Below are 12,199 nucleotides of genomic sequence, written 5' to 3' on the forward strand. Positions count from 1 at the left end.
TCTTTGCTGAATAACCAGGAAAATTATGTTAATTTTTGAGTAGTTTTCTGCACCTGAGAAGTGGGAACTTAGTGCGCAAACCATATCATTTTATTTACAATCCTAGAGAGAACATTCCTAAACTTCCTTCTTGAGATAAAATTCTATTCTGCGTATGTTTATGTGTATACATGTGTGTATGTCCGTAACTATTTTCTTCTCTTGGATTTAGCTAAACAAACCCAAACAAGTGTTATTAATGATTTTCATTATTACTCTGCTATCTGTTCAGTCAGGAGTTAAAAAGGACATAAAGAGGCCAATTCAACCATGTCATTTGTCACCCTGTGCGCGCGCGCACGTACACACACACACACACACACACATTCGTGTATATACAACCACATGTTTGCCATCAGTTGACCCTTGCATACATTTCATAAATAGCACCTTGGTGGGCAGGTCAGCCTAGACACGGCACGTTCCAGTATGGTTGTGGCAGGTGGCACGGACAGAGGCTCAATGCCTTCTCTCGCTCCGAGTTAAACATAGTAGGACAACATTACCTCTGTTGATCCTGACCACGGTCATCCAAATGTCCAGTCCCAAAACGATGGCGGTCAGCAGCCCACACACTACGGCCACCAGCAGCCTGGAGTCACACTTGCGCCAGAAAGCCATGGGGAAGCCAAACCACAAATCCACTCCTGTGTGAAAAACAACTAGCTTCTTTTCTTCTTGTGCCAAGAAGTGTAATCAGAAACTATTCCAAAAAGAAAAATAATTCCTTCTTTCAGTGACCTATCAGGCAAATGTCCTCATTTTTTTTTTTTTCAGGCTTTTTGAGGTTAATCAGGCAGAATGCAGTTTGAATGACCTACTCTGCTTGCAATTTCCTCACCTTCACTGAATGAGAACATGAAATAAGTGATTGAAGTTATGGGAAAAGGAAAATAACTCAGGGCAATAACAAAGAAGGGGAGGGACTAGCTAACCAGGTCAAAGTGTAATTGTCCTGATAAGCAAGAAAGTGGGGAAGGGAACAAAACAAAAGAGAGGAAACCAGGAAGGCAACTCAGTGGTCGTATATGACAGCTTCCTACGCTTTTGTTAGGAGGCTCTGGCAGAACTTCAGGCCACACAGACTGCTTCTTGGGGAAATACAGTAGGTTGTCAATAAGAGGTTATATGGTGCTACCCACACATGAGGCCACTACTTCCTCGTCTATAAGGAGCCCACAGTTTGACAGCTGCAGTTGGAAATGAACACTCCTGGCACAGGGTGAAAACACAGAAGCCCAGCATGACAACCCCCCTGACTTCTCAGAGCGTTTAATATGTTCATGTACATTACGAACTGTGAAGTTCCCCACAATATTTTACCATAGAATCCTCTTCTTGAGAAGAATCAGAGCTAGCATTCTCATGGTCAGCTTAATTGAACAGTATGACAGGAACTGCTCAGGAGACCCATGCCCAGGTGATGACGATTTTCTGTTGTAGGGTTTCAATATTTTGAAGGGGTGGTAGTCTAGTAACTGAAAAACTGATTTTGGTGGTGCTCAGACATTCTTTCTTCCACAGTTCACGGAAGCGCTGGAATCATGGGATATTACAATGGCTGTAGCTTCTTAGTGCTTTTATATCTGCATCTACATGCCAACTATCCAGCTGGGAACTTTCAAAATTCACAAAATGAAAGAAATCACTAGACATAGAAATTTAGATGTTGACATTTATATAAAGGCATGAATTTCTACTTGTTATAGACAAATATATAAAGTCATCAGTTTTTATACACACATATATGTCAAGATGACAAAGAAGAAAAGAAAAAGAACAGGGAATAATTCATTTATTCATTCATTCTACTCAATGCTGACATTGTGCTAGGTCCTGCAGATAAAATAGTGAACAAGAGACGTAAGGTCTCTGCTCAAACACAGCTTAAATTCAGGGAGAACTGGATTTGTGCTAACAATGTCTCTAATTTGTTCTGTGACCCTGGAGAAGCTCCGTAAGTATCTGAACTTCTGTTTCTTCATATTTTAAATAGCCTAGTTGAGGTCTCCCCTTCGTGAAAATCTCAGTCCTAAAGTTATTAGCTGAGGAAGAACAAGGTAGGTGTCTGTGGTAGGGGTAGAGAGGAGCTCTAGCCAGTCAGAGCCCAACAGGGTAAAAAGGAAATCCACAGAGGAGGGAAAAGAGAGGGAATACTTGGTATAAAATGTCAGACCCCAAGCAGAGTAGAAAAGACACCCATGTGATTGGGAAGAGGGGGCCTGACATAAGCTATCAAAACCGAGGGATGAGGACAGTGTCCGGGTGAGAGACGGCCAATGTGGGAAATCAAAGCCAGAGAGGGAGAGAAGGGCATTCCTTCAGAGACCAAGAGGGGTCAGGAGGACAGGTGGTGGGTGTGGGAAGTTAGAGCCATAGTAACTGAGGAGGGTGGCCACACTGGGTGGCAATCTCGAATAGGGAGTCGGACTCCAAGCAGGGGAGAAGGATGTCCACACATGGGTGGGAGTGGAGGTAAAGATCAGAGATTGGTTATATACAGGATGAGCAATCAAACATCTAAACATATAAGAATAATTGGAACCAAGTTCTTTACTCTAGGAGAAGGGAGTTACAAATATGGGAAGGAAGAAAACTTGAATTCCATAAGAATTTGAAAACAAGTAGTCAGAAACATGGAGAGAGAAAAGCTATGTACAGTTAATTCTGAAGGAAACAGCTATTCTCCAGGGAAGATGGCTGTCAGACAAATGCATGAATCAGTAATGAACTTGCTATCCAAAAGAGGAAAACTTATGACTACAAAAAGACAAGTATTTCAAAGAACGGAGTATGATATTATTGCTTATTTCTAATATTTGAACTAAATAATTTTCATTGTGCTTTTAAAAAAACTATAGTATTGGATTGGATTGGAATTGGTTGAATGTATAAATATGAACTCATAGTTTTCAATATATATATAGAAATAATATATATTTTAATATGTACTCAATAAATAAATATATATATAAACAAGATAGAAGTAAACATGGATGCAAAAGTGTGTTAACAAACAATTTATGTGTGTGCACGTTTATGACATATATAATATATTTACATACATATATTCTCTAGCTCTGGCCACTCACAGGGCATGGAAGCACTGATAACCCATTAGCAATGAGAACACCTAGAGCCCAGATCTTCATTGCTAAAAACAATTTTTCATTAAAAGGATCATGGCTCCTTGGGAAAACGACTAATTCCAAGACTGAGGCAGGGAAAGTCCAAGATGAGCCTAGAATATCTTATGACAGAAAGCAAAGATGTGTTCAAGGAGTGATGGGTACTTATCAAATGGACACAGAATCCAGCATGAAGTGACTCCCCATTACCAAATGAAGGACAATTTGAGGATCAAAATCAATAATTCTTATAACAGATTATAGCCATTAAATAAAATAGGAAATCTACTGAATCTGAAACTCTGGGGATGGGACCCAGCCATCTGTGTTTTAACTAGTCCTTTGGTAACCACTGTTCTCCCAAATGGGGTGAATCAAGTTTGCAGTAAACCAGCAAATAGCAAGAGATTAATTGGGTTTTTTGTGTAATAAGACATTCTTTTGTTAATGTTTATGGGAAAATCTTACAGCTTTAAAGACTGCCAGATGGGCAGCCAGGTGGCTCAGTTGGTTAGAACGCAGTACTCATAACACCAAGGTAGCCAGTTCAATTCCCATATAGGCCAGTGAAATGCACCCTCCACAACTAGATTGAAAAAACAATGATTTGACTTGGAGATGATGGGTCCTGGAAAAACGCACTATTCCACAGTAAAAATAAATAAATAAATAAATAAATAAATAAATAAATAAATAAATAAAATAATTTTTAAAGACTGCCAGATATTCAGATAAGTATGCTAAAATTCATGAGGAGCCTATTTTTTGTCATCTGTGACACTACTATTCTTTGTTTTATCTCATTGATTTATTTAACCAGATTTTGAATGGGTTTATACCCAGAAGTGTCAAGAAGTCCTCAAATCCCTTTTACAGGCATACCTTGTTTTATTGCACTCCACTTTGTTGCGCTCCACAGGTATTGCACTTTATGCAAACTGAAGGCAAGACCCTCCACCAGCAAAAAGATTTCAACTCGCTCTATTGCCATACTCGCTTTATTACAGTGGTTTGGAACCGAACCCACAATATCTTCGAGGCATGTCCATATTTCCCTACCATCTGGACTGTGACCCCAATGGAGAGTTAAGTACACAGAAACCTGCTTACCTTACCTCTCACAACACTGATGACAAAGGCCAATGTCAACTGCCCCACCTGTTATACCATAGAGATGAGCCTCTGAGTTTCTCCGTTGGAAAACCTCCCAGTAGCATTTGCTACCCCTTCATTAGTGAAAACTCTGAGCTACTGCTAACAGAAAAACCCTTGAATTCACTTGTTATATATCTGTACAACCCTACCACCCTCTGTTTCTACCTAGTAGCCGATGGAGGGCAGGGAGAAAGGTATTTAAAAAGCTTTTCTGAGGCAAGCCACAGAAGGAGTGAAGATATTTACAGGACACACATTGAAAAATGGCTCACATCCAGAATAACCAAAACTCTTCCAGGTAATTTTTAAAAAGACAGACAACACAATAGAAATAAGGGTAAGACACTTGAACAGACAGAGCCCTATAATAATTGAGTGCAAAAGTGATCAATAAATTCTATAGGAGTTATCATTACACACCTCTGGGGTGATTGAGCTGCTCACTGTGCCTACAGCTGACCAGGCTGTAGAAAGAGGAAACTCTGCTTCACAGCTGGTGCAAGTGTATATGGGTACAGCCACTGTGGGGACAGAGCCCCAGAGAGTAGTTTACAGGCTCTCGGCCTCACGTGAAGGGGTACTGGCTCGGGTGGTGAATGGCCGTCGGCTGTGGCTGATTGGCCGTCGGCTGTGGCCGGTTAGCCAAATGGCCGCTGGTATAACTGCTGCGACTACGGAGGACTGCCGAGGATTGCCGAGGAGCCGAGCAGAGCCGAGCAGAGCCGAAGAGAGCGGAAGAGGAGAGCCGAGGAGAGCGGAAGGGAGAGCCGAGAGAGAGGAACAGAGGAGAGAGTGGAGAAGAGTCTTCAGTCAGTCGGTTGGCGGAAAAGCGGACTGCAGGTTGGCGTCCGGTGGGCCCAGCCTCCAGTGAGACCGTGGTGGTATGGCTCCCTTACCTATGGCTCCGTGGGTGTTCCTTGTTGGCCTCACTGTATCCTGCGTTCTTATGTAGGGAGCGGGACCAGAGACCCCGCAGGCCGCCCCGCACGACAAATGGCGGAGCGAGCAAGGTCTCCCGCACGACAGCCACTTGGGATGACTGTGTGGCAGTCAGGATATCCTCAAGTTAATTGGAAACACATCTTGTGACGGAGTAGTTACATTCTTCAGGAGATTTTCAATGAAATGTATACACATGTATATCAAGACACATGTACAAGAAAGTTCAGACCTGAATTATTCTTGGCAGCCTAACATTAGGAGCAACTCAAAAGTTAATCAGCAATGCAATGGATTGCCTCCTAGTGAGCACTTGAAGAACAAACAACAGTTACATGAAACAATTTAAATAATCTCAAAATCTTCTGGGAAAGATGCCAGACACAAAAAAATTTTAATTTTGTGATTCAATTTATTTCAAGTCATAAACAGGTAAACTCTGTTTTAAGTATTAACGACAATTATTTTCTTTTGAAGGAGTGAAGTGTCCACAACTGGGAAGACACAAGAGGCCCCTGAGTGTTGACATGTTCAAGGCAACGACCTGCTCTTGGTTATAAGTGAATTCATTTTGTGGTAATTCACTGAACTGTTCAGTTAGGATTTTTGCCTTTTCTGTGTTTGTTAAACTTCAAATAAAAAGCTTCAAAAAAAAAAAAAAGAAAAAAAAAAAGCTTTTCTGAGCCAAGAAAAAGTCACCAGATTACTGACCTTTCTTTGTGCCTTCCCTCCCGCTTTCCTCTGCTCTGCACACCTCTGCTCTTCAGGTGCCACCCACGCTCCCCAGAGCCAGGTGTTCCAGATAGGATCTCAAGGGCCGATTGCTTCAGAGGGATAATTAGCATTCTTTTGTGAAAAGTGACTCACTTAGCACCAGTAGAAGTTTATTGCCTATGAAACTGAAATATGTATCCATGGAAAATACATAGACTCTGATTAATGTAACCCTGAGTTAACCTCTCTGTGCTCCAGAAGATGAAAGAAAAGAAACCTTCAAATTCTTTTTTAGTGTTAAATTTAGTTCTGTATCTTGCTCCAGAGAACCTCAATTCCTTTTTCTCTCTCTTCCGACTTGTTCCTTATGTCTTCCTTTTCCCATTCTCTCCTCTTTTATTTCTTCCCTTTTACATCTCCCAAATCTGAGCTGATGGGTCAAGACTAAAAAAGACAGCAATGGCCAACTATGGTTAGGTAAAGAAGCATCGTGTAGGAAATAATTTGATTTTCTTCTTTTTCTTCTAGAAAGCCTGATTCAGGTGAAAGGCAAACCCAGAATTTGTAGTAACTAGACAAGATCTTCAGCCAAGAAATACTGAATCCCATGTAAACACTAGTCCTTCTGAAAGTATGAAATCATAATAAGCTTATTTGAGGCAAGATGAGTTGATATTTTCAATGTCTTGCACAAACTAGCATTGTTATTTATACCTTAGCACGATAAACTCTGTATCCTAAATCTCCCCATTTAGTATAATTATTTTACAGAAATCATTGCTGCAGATATCAGTTATCTATCGTTACCTAGCAGACCATTCCACAACTTGGTGACTTCAAACACAACACCATTTATTTGCTCGTGATCAGGCAGTTTGAGCAGGACTCAGCAGAGATGGCTTCACACCACGTGATCATTTAGCCAAGTCACCTGGAAATTTGACTGGAGCTTCAGGAATCCAAAGTGGCCTTTCTCATATGTTTGGGGTCTCAGTGGAGAGGACTAGAAAGGTCAAGTTGGCTGGACTTCTCTCTACTTCATGGTTGTTTTTTTTCTCCTCTGGCACCAGCTTCTCCCTGAAGCCTTCCCAACAGAATAGCCTTGCCTTCTTTACATGGAGGCTGAGTTCCAAGACGGCAACAGTGCAAGTTGCAAGACGTCTTAAGGTCTAGGATCATAACTTGCTCAGGTCACTTTTACCACATTCTATTGGTCAAAGAAAATCACACGGCCAGTCGGATTCAATGTTAGAGGTGGCTACAAAAAGGCGTGACTTCAAAGAGGCAGAGTCCATTGAGGGCTCTGATGTTTAATTTTACTCTTGTGTGTCAACTTGGCAAGGCTATGATACCTAATTACTGGTCAAATATTATTCTACATGTTTCTGTGAAGGCATTTATTTTAGATCAGATGAACATTGAAATTTGTAGACTTTGAGTAAAGCAGATTACTCTCATCTAAGCAATTGAAGGCCTTAATAGAAAAAGACTGACCTCCACTGAAGAAGAGGGAATTCTGCCAACAGACTGCCAGCAGCAGCAGCTCTTCCCAGCCGGCCTTTTCAGCAGCCTTCTCAAGAACTTAAAATCCTACTCTGCAGATTTTGGACTTGCCAAGGTCCAAAATCACATGAGCCAATTCATTAAAACAAATATCTATCTATCTATCTATCTATCTATCTATCTATCTATCCCATGGGGTCTATTTCTGGAGAACCATGACTATTACAGTGGCCATTTTGCAACACACACTGTGCATTTTCCAAATAAGGTCCATAATTCCCCAGAAAGCTTAAAAATAGTGTGTGATACTCATGGGGTTATGATATAGTTAGAGAGCAGGCATAGAAAAAGTTAGAGCACAGCAAAGATAACAATGCATGAGTCACTATTCGACACTCTACAAGTGTCTACCTGAGAAATGTTGGAATGACCAGTGAAGGAAATTTTCCAACCTGTGTGGGGCCATAAAACAGTATAAATGTATAACCAAGCCTAGTTGTCAACAGGTTCCTCAATGAGGATAATACATTTTACGGCTGGTAATAAAACCTGGGAGAGATAGTTTCTTCATACCTGGCATTTGCCATATTCACTGCAGCATGCCCTTTTCCAGCTCAAGTGCATGCCTTATGTTGACGTCTGAAACATTCAGCTTAAAACTAATGTTAGACTAATGAACATATTAGTTTTCCATGGCTACTATAACAAAGTACCACAAATGGAGCTTAAACGACAGATATTTAATGTCTCACAGCTCTGGAGACTAGAAGTCTAAGACCAAGTTATTGGTGCGCCCTCTGAAGGTGTGAGGCAAGAATCTGTTCCAGTCCTCTCGCTTAGCTTCCCATGGTTTGCTGGCTGGCATCTTTGGCATTCCTTGACTTGTAGACACAGCACCCTCATCTGTGCCTTTGTGTTCACATGGCCTTCTCCCTGTGTGTGTCTATGTCCAAATTTCCCCTTTTTGTAAGGACACCAGTCGTATTGGATTGGGGCCTACCCTGCTGCAGTATGTCCTCATCTTAATGAATTACATCTACAACAACTCTATTTCCAAAGAAAGCCACATTCTGAGGTATTGGTGGTTAGAACTTCAACATATGAATTGGGGAGGGCTCCATCACTGTGAAGCCCTCATGATAGAATTAACAACCTTATAAAGATGAGACTGGACAGAAATAATCTGTCTCTCCACCATAACAATGGGTTATAGTACTAATAAATTAGAATCTAAGATTTTTTAAAGTAACCCAAACTCTATCGCTAACATTATTTGTGGTTTGACTTGTTTGGGTTAAGAAAGTTTCTGTTAGGATGTGAACGTGGTACTTTGGCTTATGAGGTGTGTTTCCATGCTTTGCCACTAGAGGGCAGCATCATTGCTGTAGTTTGTTTTTTTTTCTGCAGTGAACGTCTAACACTACGTGGTGTCTTCAGTACTCAGCCATTCATCCATAACGAAGGCACATCAGATGTGAAACAAATTTAGATGCATTTCTTGGGGGTTGGGGAGTGGGAACGGTATCATATGCTGGAAATAATGGTGTGTCCTGATCATCTCTGTCCAGGTGATCGCTCTCTTGTATCTGTGCTATAGGCTGGATGTTTGTGTCCCCTTAAAATTTATGTCAAACCTCTATCCCAGTGATGGTATTTGAAGGTGAGTACCTTGGGAAGCAATTAGGTCATCACTGTGGAGCCCTCATCACGGAATCAACAACCTTATAAAGAGACTGGAGAAAGAGAATGTCTCCCCACCATGTGTGGATATAAGAAGGCAGCCATCTGCAAAACAGGAAGCAGGCCTTTACCAGACACCAAATCTGCTGGTGCCTTGGTCTTGGACTTCCCGACGCCAGACTGCAAGAAACAAATGCTTGTTGTTTAAGCCACCCAGTCTATGGTATTCTATCATAACAGCCCAAACCGTCTAAGACAGTTTCTGACTAGAATTAAATCACCAGAGATATTCAAACAGAAGCCAAAGTCTCCCCTCTCAATGGGACACCTGTGTGAGGAGAAGAGGTGCGAACAGATGGTCTTTAGAATAAGGCAGGTCCATCTAACAAGGAGCTGAGCCATTCACTATGCAGCAGTATGACCTCTGAGATGGAAAGAGCCCTCACTTCTGGTGTCAGGAAACTTATATCCCGTGATGGGCTTGGCCACGAATTGAGTCTTGACAGGGACAAATCACTAACACTCTAGTCTCAGAGTCCTCACCTACAGACAAACTTTGCCTTGGATTTTCTCTCTTCTTTCTGCTCCTATAGCTCACTTTCTAATGCTACAGGTTGAGGATTTCTTAGCTGCTGCAGTAGGAACAAAAGAAGTACGGCTGTCTTTAGAGAATTCTAATATAGTAAGAAGGAAGAATTTATGTATAGATAATTAGAGGACTGAACAGCATATGATTCAATGCTACTCTGGGCTCTGGGCTGTAGGAATCTATAGACAGAAGACCGTGGTATGAAGCAGTAGAAAAGTTTTGAACCGGGCCTTAAAGAATCTCCAGAAGTTAAGCTGCAAGTAGAAGGGAATGGAGGGTCACTAATACAACGTGGAAATTAAAATAAATATGTTTGGGGAAACAGAGAACAAGGGTTGTGTTGAACAATATGACAGCATACCTATATATAGAAATACACTCAATCGAACTCATTTTATTTTGAGTACAATGCTAATTAATTTAGAATTGATCTGAGAGGCTAAGGGAAGCTGGGTCAATTTCTGAGCAGAGGGAAGAATTGTTCCATTCTAAATTGCTAAGCCCCTTGATGACTTGGGCAAGCTCATTCCTGCGTTTTAGAGCCTGTATGTATTCTTGGCTTCAGACACAAATCATCGAGTGGAGGATTATATTGGGCTGTACTCCTACCGTCTCACTAAAAATCTTTAATCCTCCCTTTAAGACATTTGAGAATAGGCAAAATAGCCTGAGTTCATGACAGAAATCAAGTAAGAAGCACTTTCTTGCCTCCATTTTAACATTTTGTGTTAATCATAATAATTCCTCTTACTACTCATACGATGCATTGAACAAGGATTTGCCATCCTTGCTTTAAGGCATTAAGGGTTAAGAAATACCAACTTCAATATTAGATCTGTTAGTTGAATTACCTTTAAAAGAGGGTAGACTTCATTAGGATACCACCTTAATATCTGTAAAAATTGAGTAGTCTTACCAGATAGGAAATATATAACAATAAATGTGCAGGATTCCATCAAGTTCAGAAGTCTTTACACTTAGAAGGAAATATATTTAAATAGTTGAATTCTCACGAAGTTTATAGGTAGTATTGGAACATTGAAAAGAACTCAAGTGTCACTATGTTTATAAGTTTAATAAATTAGATTTCTGAGAAAAATTTAACTTGGGAAGATTTGACAGTTCATTGAAGTATTAAGAAGGATATCAAAAGTATTTAATTCATAAATACAATTTAAGAGGTTTAAAGGGAAATCTAACGATCTAAGCTTAAAATTTTGCCCAAACATTGAAATCTCCTTAAAACTGAGTGTTAAAATTTGCTAGAATTAAAAATAGAATAATAATATGCATAAATTGAACTTAAAACTATAGGAAAGGATGAAGTTTTTCTCCTTTTTACTGGTTTAGTCCAGAAACCCAATCATTCTATGCACTGCATGTCTCTCCACACTTAAAGCAAAAATCTCCCTTTACTGCCATTTGTTTAAAGGAACTTCTTCTCTAATATTACATGCTTGCCCTCTATTCTCTCAATTTTCTCCATCTAGAATTCACATTAGTCAGAATATAGAATTTCTGGATCTATTCTCCAAGTGTACAAACTGTCCTTTCATACTTTTTATCTATTGACTTCTTGTGTTTTGGGAGAATGCCTCACTTCTCAGTTTTTCTTTCTATTTTCATTGTTCCTGTGGCCCCCGGTGACTCCTACACTACTCATTCATCCACATCCAAGATCTGAGTACAATCAATACAGCCTTGATTGATGAGCCTTTTAGTGACAAAATGATGGTAAGGAGTACATCAAGATGGTCATGACGCCACCTTCCATCTCAGCAATGAGCTAGAAGTTAGTGCAATCAGAGGCCGTAGTCTCCCAAGCAAAGGAAACTGGAGGGCACAGAAATCGCTGAGGAGTCGGTATCACATCAACAGCCATGGTTGATTTTGCACTGAGTTATTTAAAAACTTTCTTTCCTTTGAAATACCATGAAATACCATCCAATGAAGCATGGGATACCCTCAAAGATGAGATTGGGAAAAGCTCAGGCGTTGAGACCCCAGGTTTTGGGAAGAGTTGAGATAAAACACAGATAACAGTAAAGGAGGGTACCTTCCCTCAACACCTTCCTTGGTAAAGGTTTCCATAAAATTACAATAATGGTATTCAAATGTATTGCTCATATCAGAGACTAGAAGCAGATAGTCCCAGACTGTGGACTTAGACCCGGACCTAATATTCCTCCCCTGAGAACTATGGGCTGTATCTCACTCATATTCTCTCTGTGCAGAGACTGGAGGAATGGAAGTTTCTGTTCTCTCATAAAGATGGCTAGATTATTAGCCCTTATCAGTTTTCAAAATTCCAGGCTTAATCTGGTTCATATAATTATTCCTAGAGTTCCTGCTCGGGCCCAGCTATCAGCAATGTCATTTGCCTATAACTGCAGCTGCCAGCTCATTCTTTTGAAACACAAAGTTGCCTAAGTCATAGAAACTTGCTAGACTA

The 12,199-nt window shown here is 40.5% G+C and overlaps 1 protein-coding gene across 1 annotated transcript in view; it reads right to left on the reverse strand.

Moving 5' to 3' along the window:
• The window catches only part of ADGRG7 (adhesion G protein-coupled receptor G7), a 73,463-nt gene extending 72,584 nt beyond the window's left edge, over positions 1–879 (reverse strand). The window contains exon 1 of the mRNA XM_019756477.2: positions 546–879. Coding sequence (XP_019612036.2) covers positions 546–660 — 115 coding nt within the window. The 5' untranslated portion in view covers positions 661–879. The remainder of the gene's footprint in view (positions 1–545) is intronic.
• Positions 880–12,199: the final 11,320 nt, after the last annotated feature.

The sequence above is a fragment of the Rhinolophus sinicus genome, linkage group LG01 (genome assembly GCF_036562045.2).
Source record: "Rhinolophus sinicus isolate RSC01 linkage group LG01, ASM3656204v1, whole genome shotgun sequence".
Lineage (NCBI taxonomy): Eukaryota > Metazoa > Chordata > Mammalia > Chiroptera > Rhinolophidae > Rhinolophus > Rhinolophus sinicus.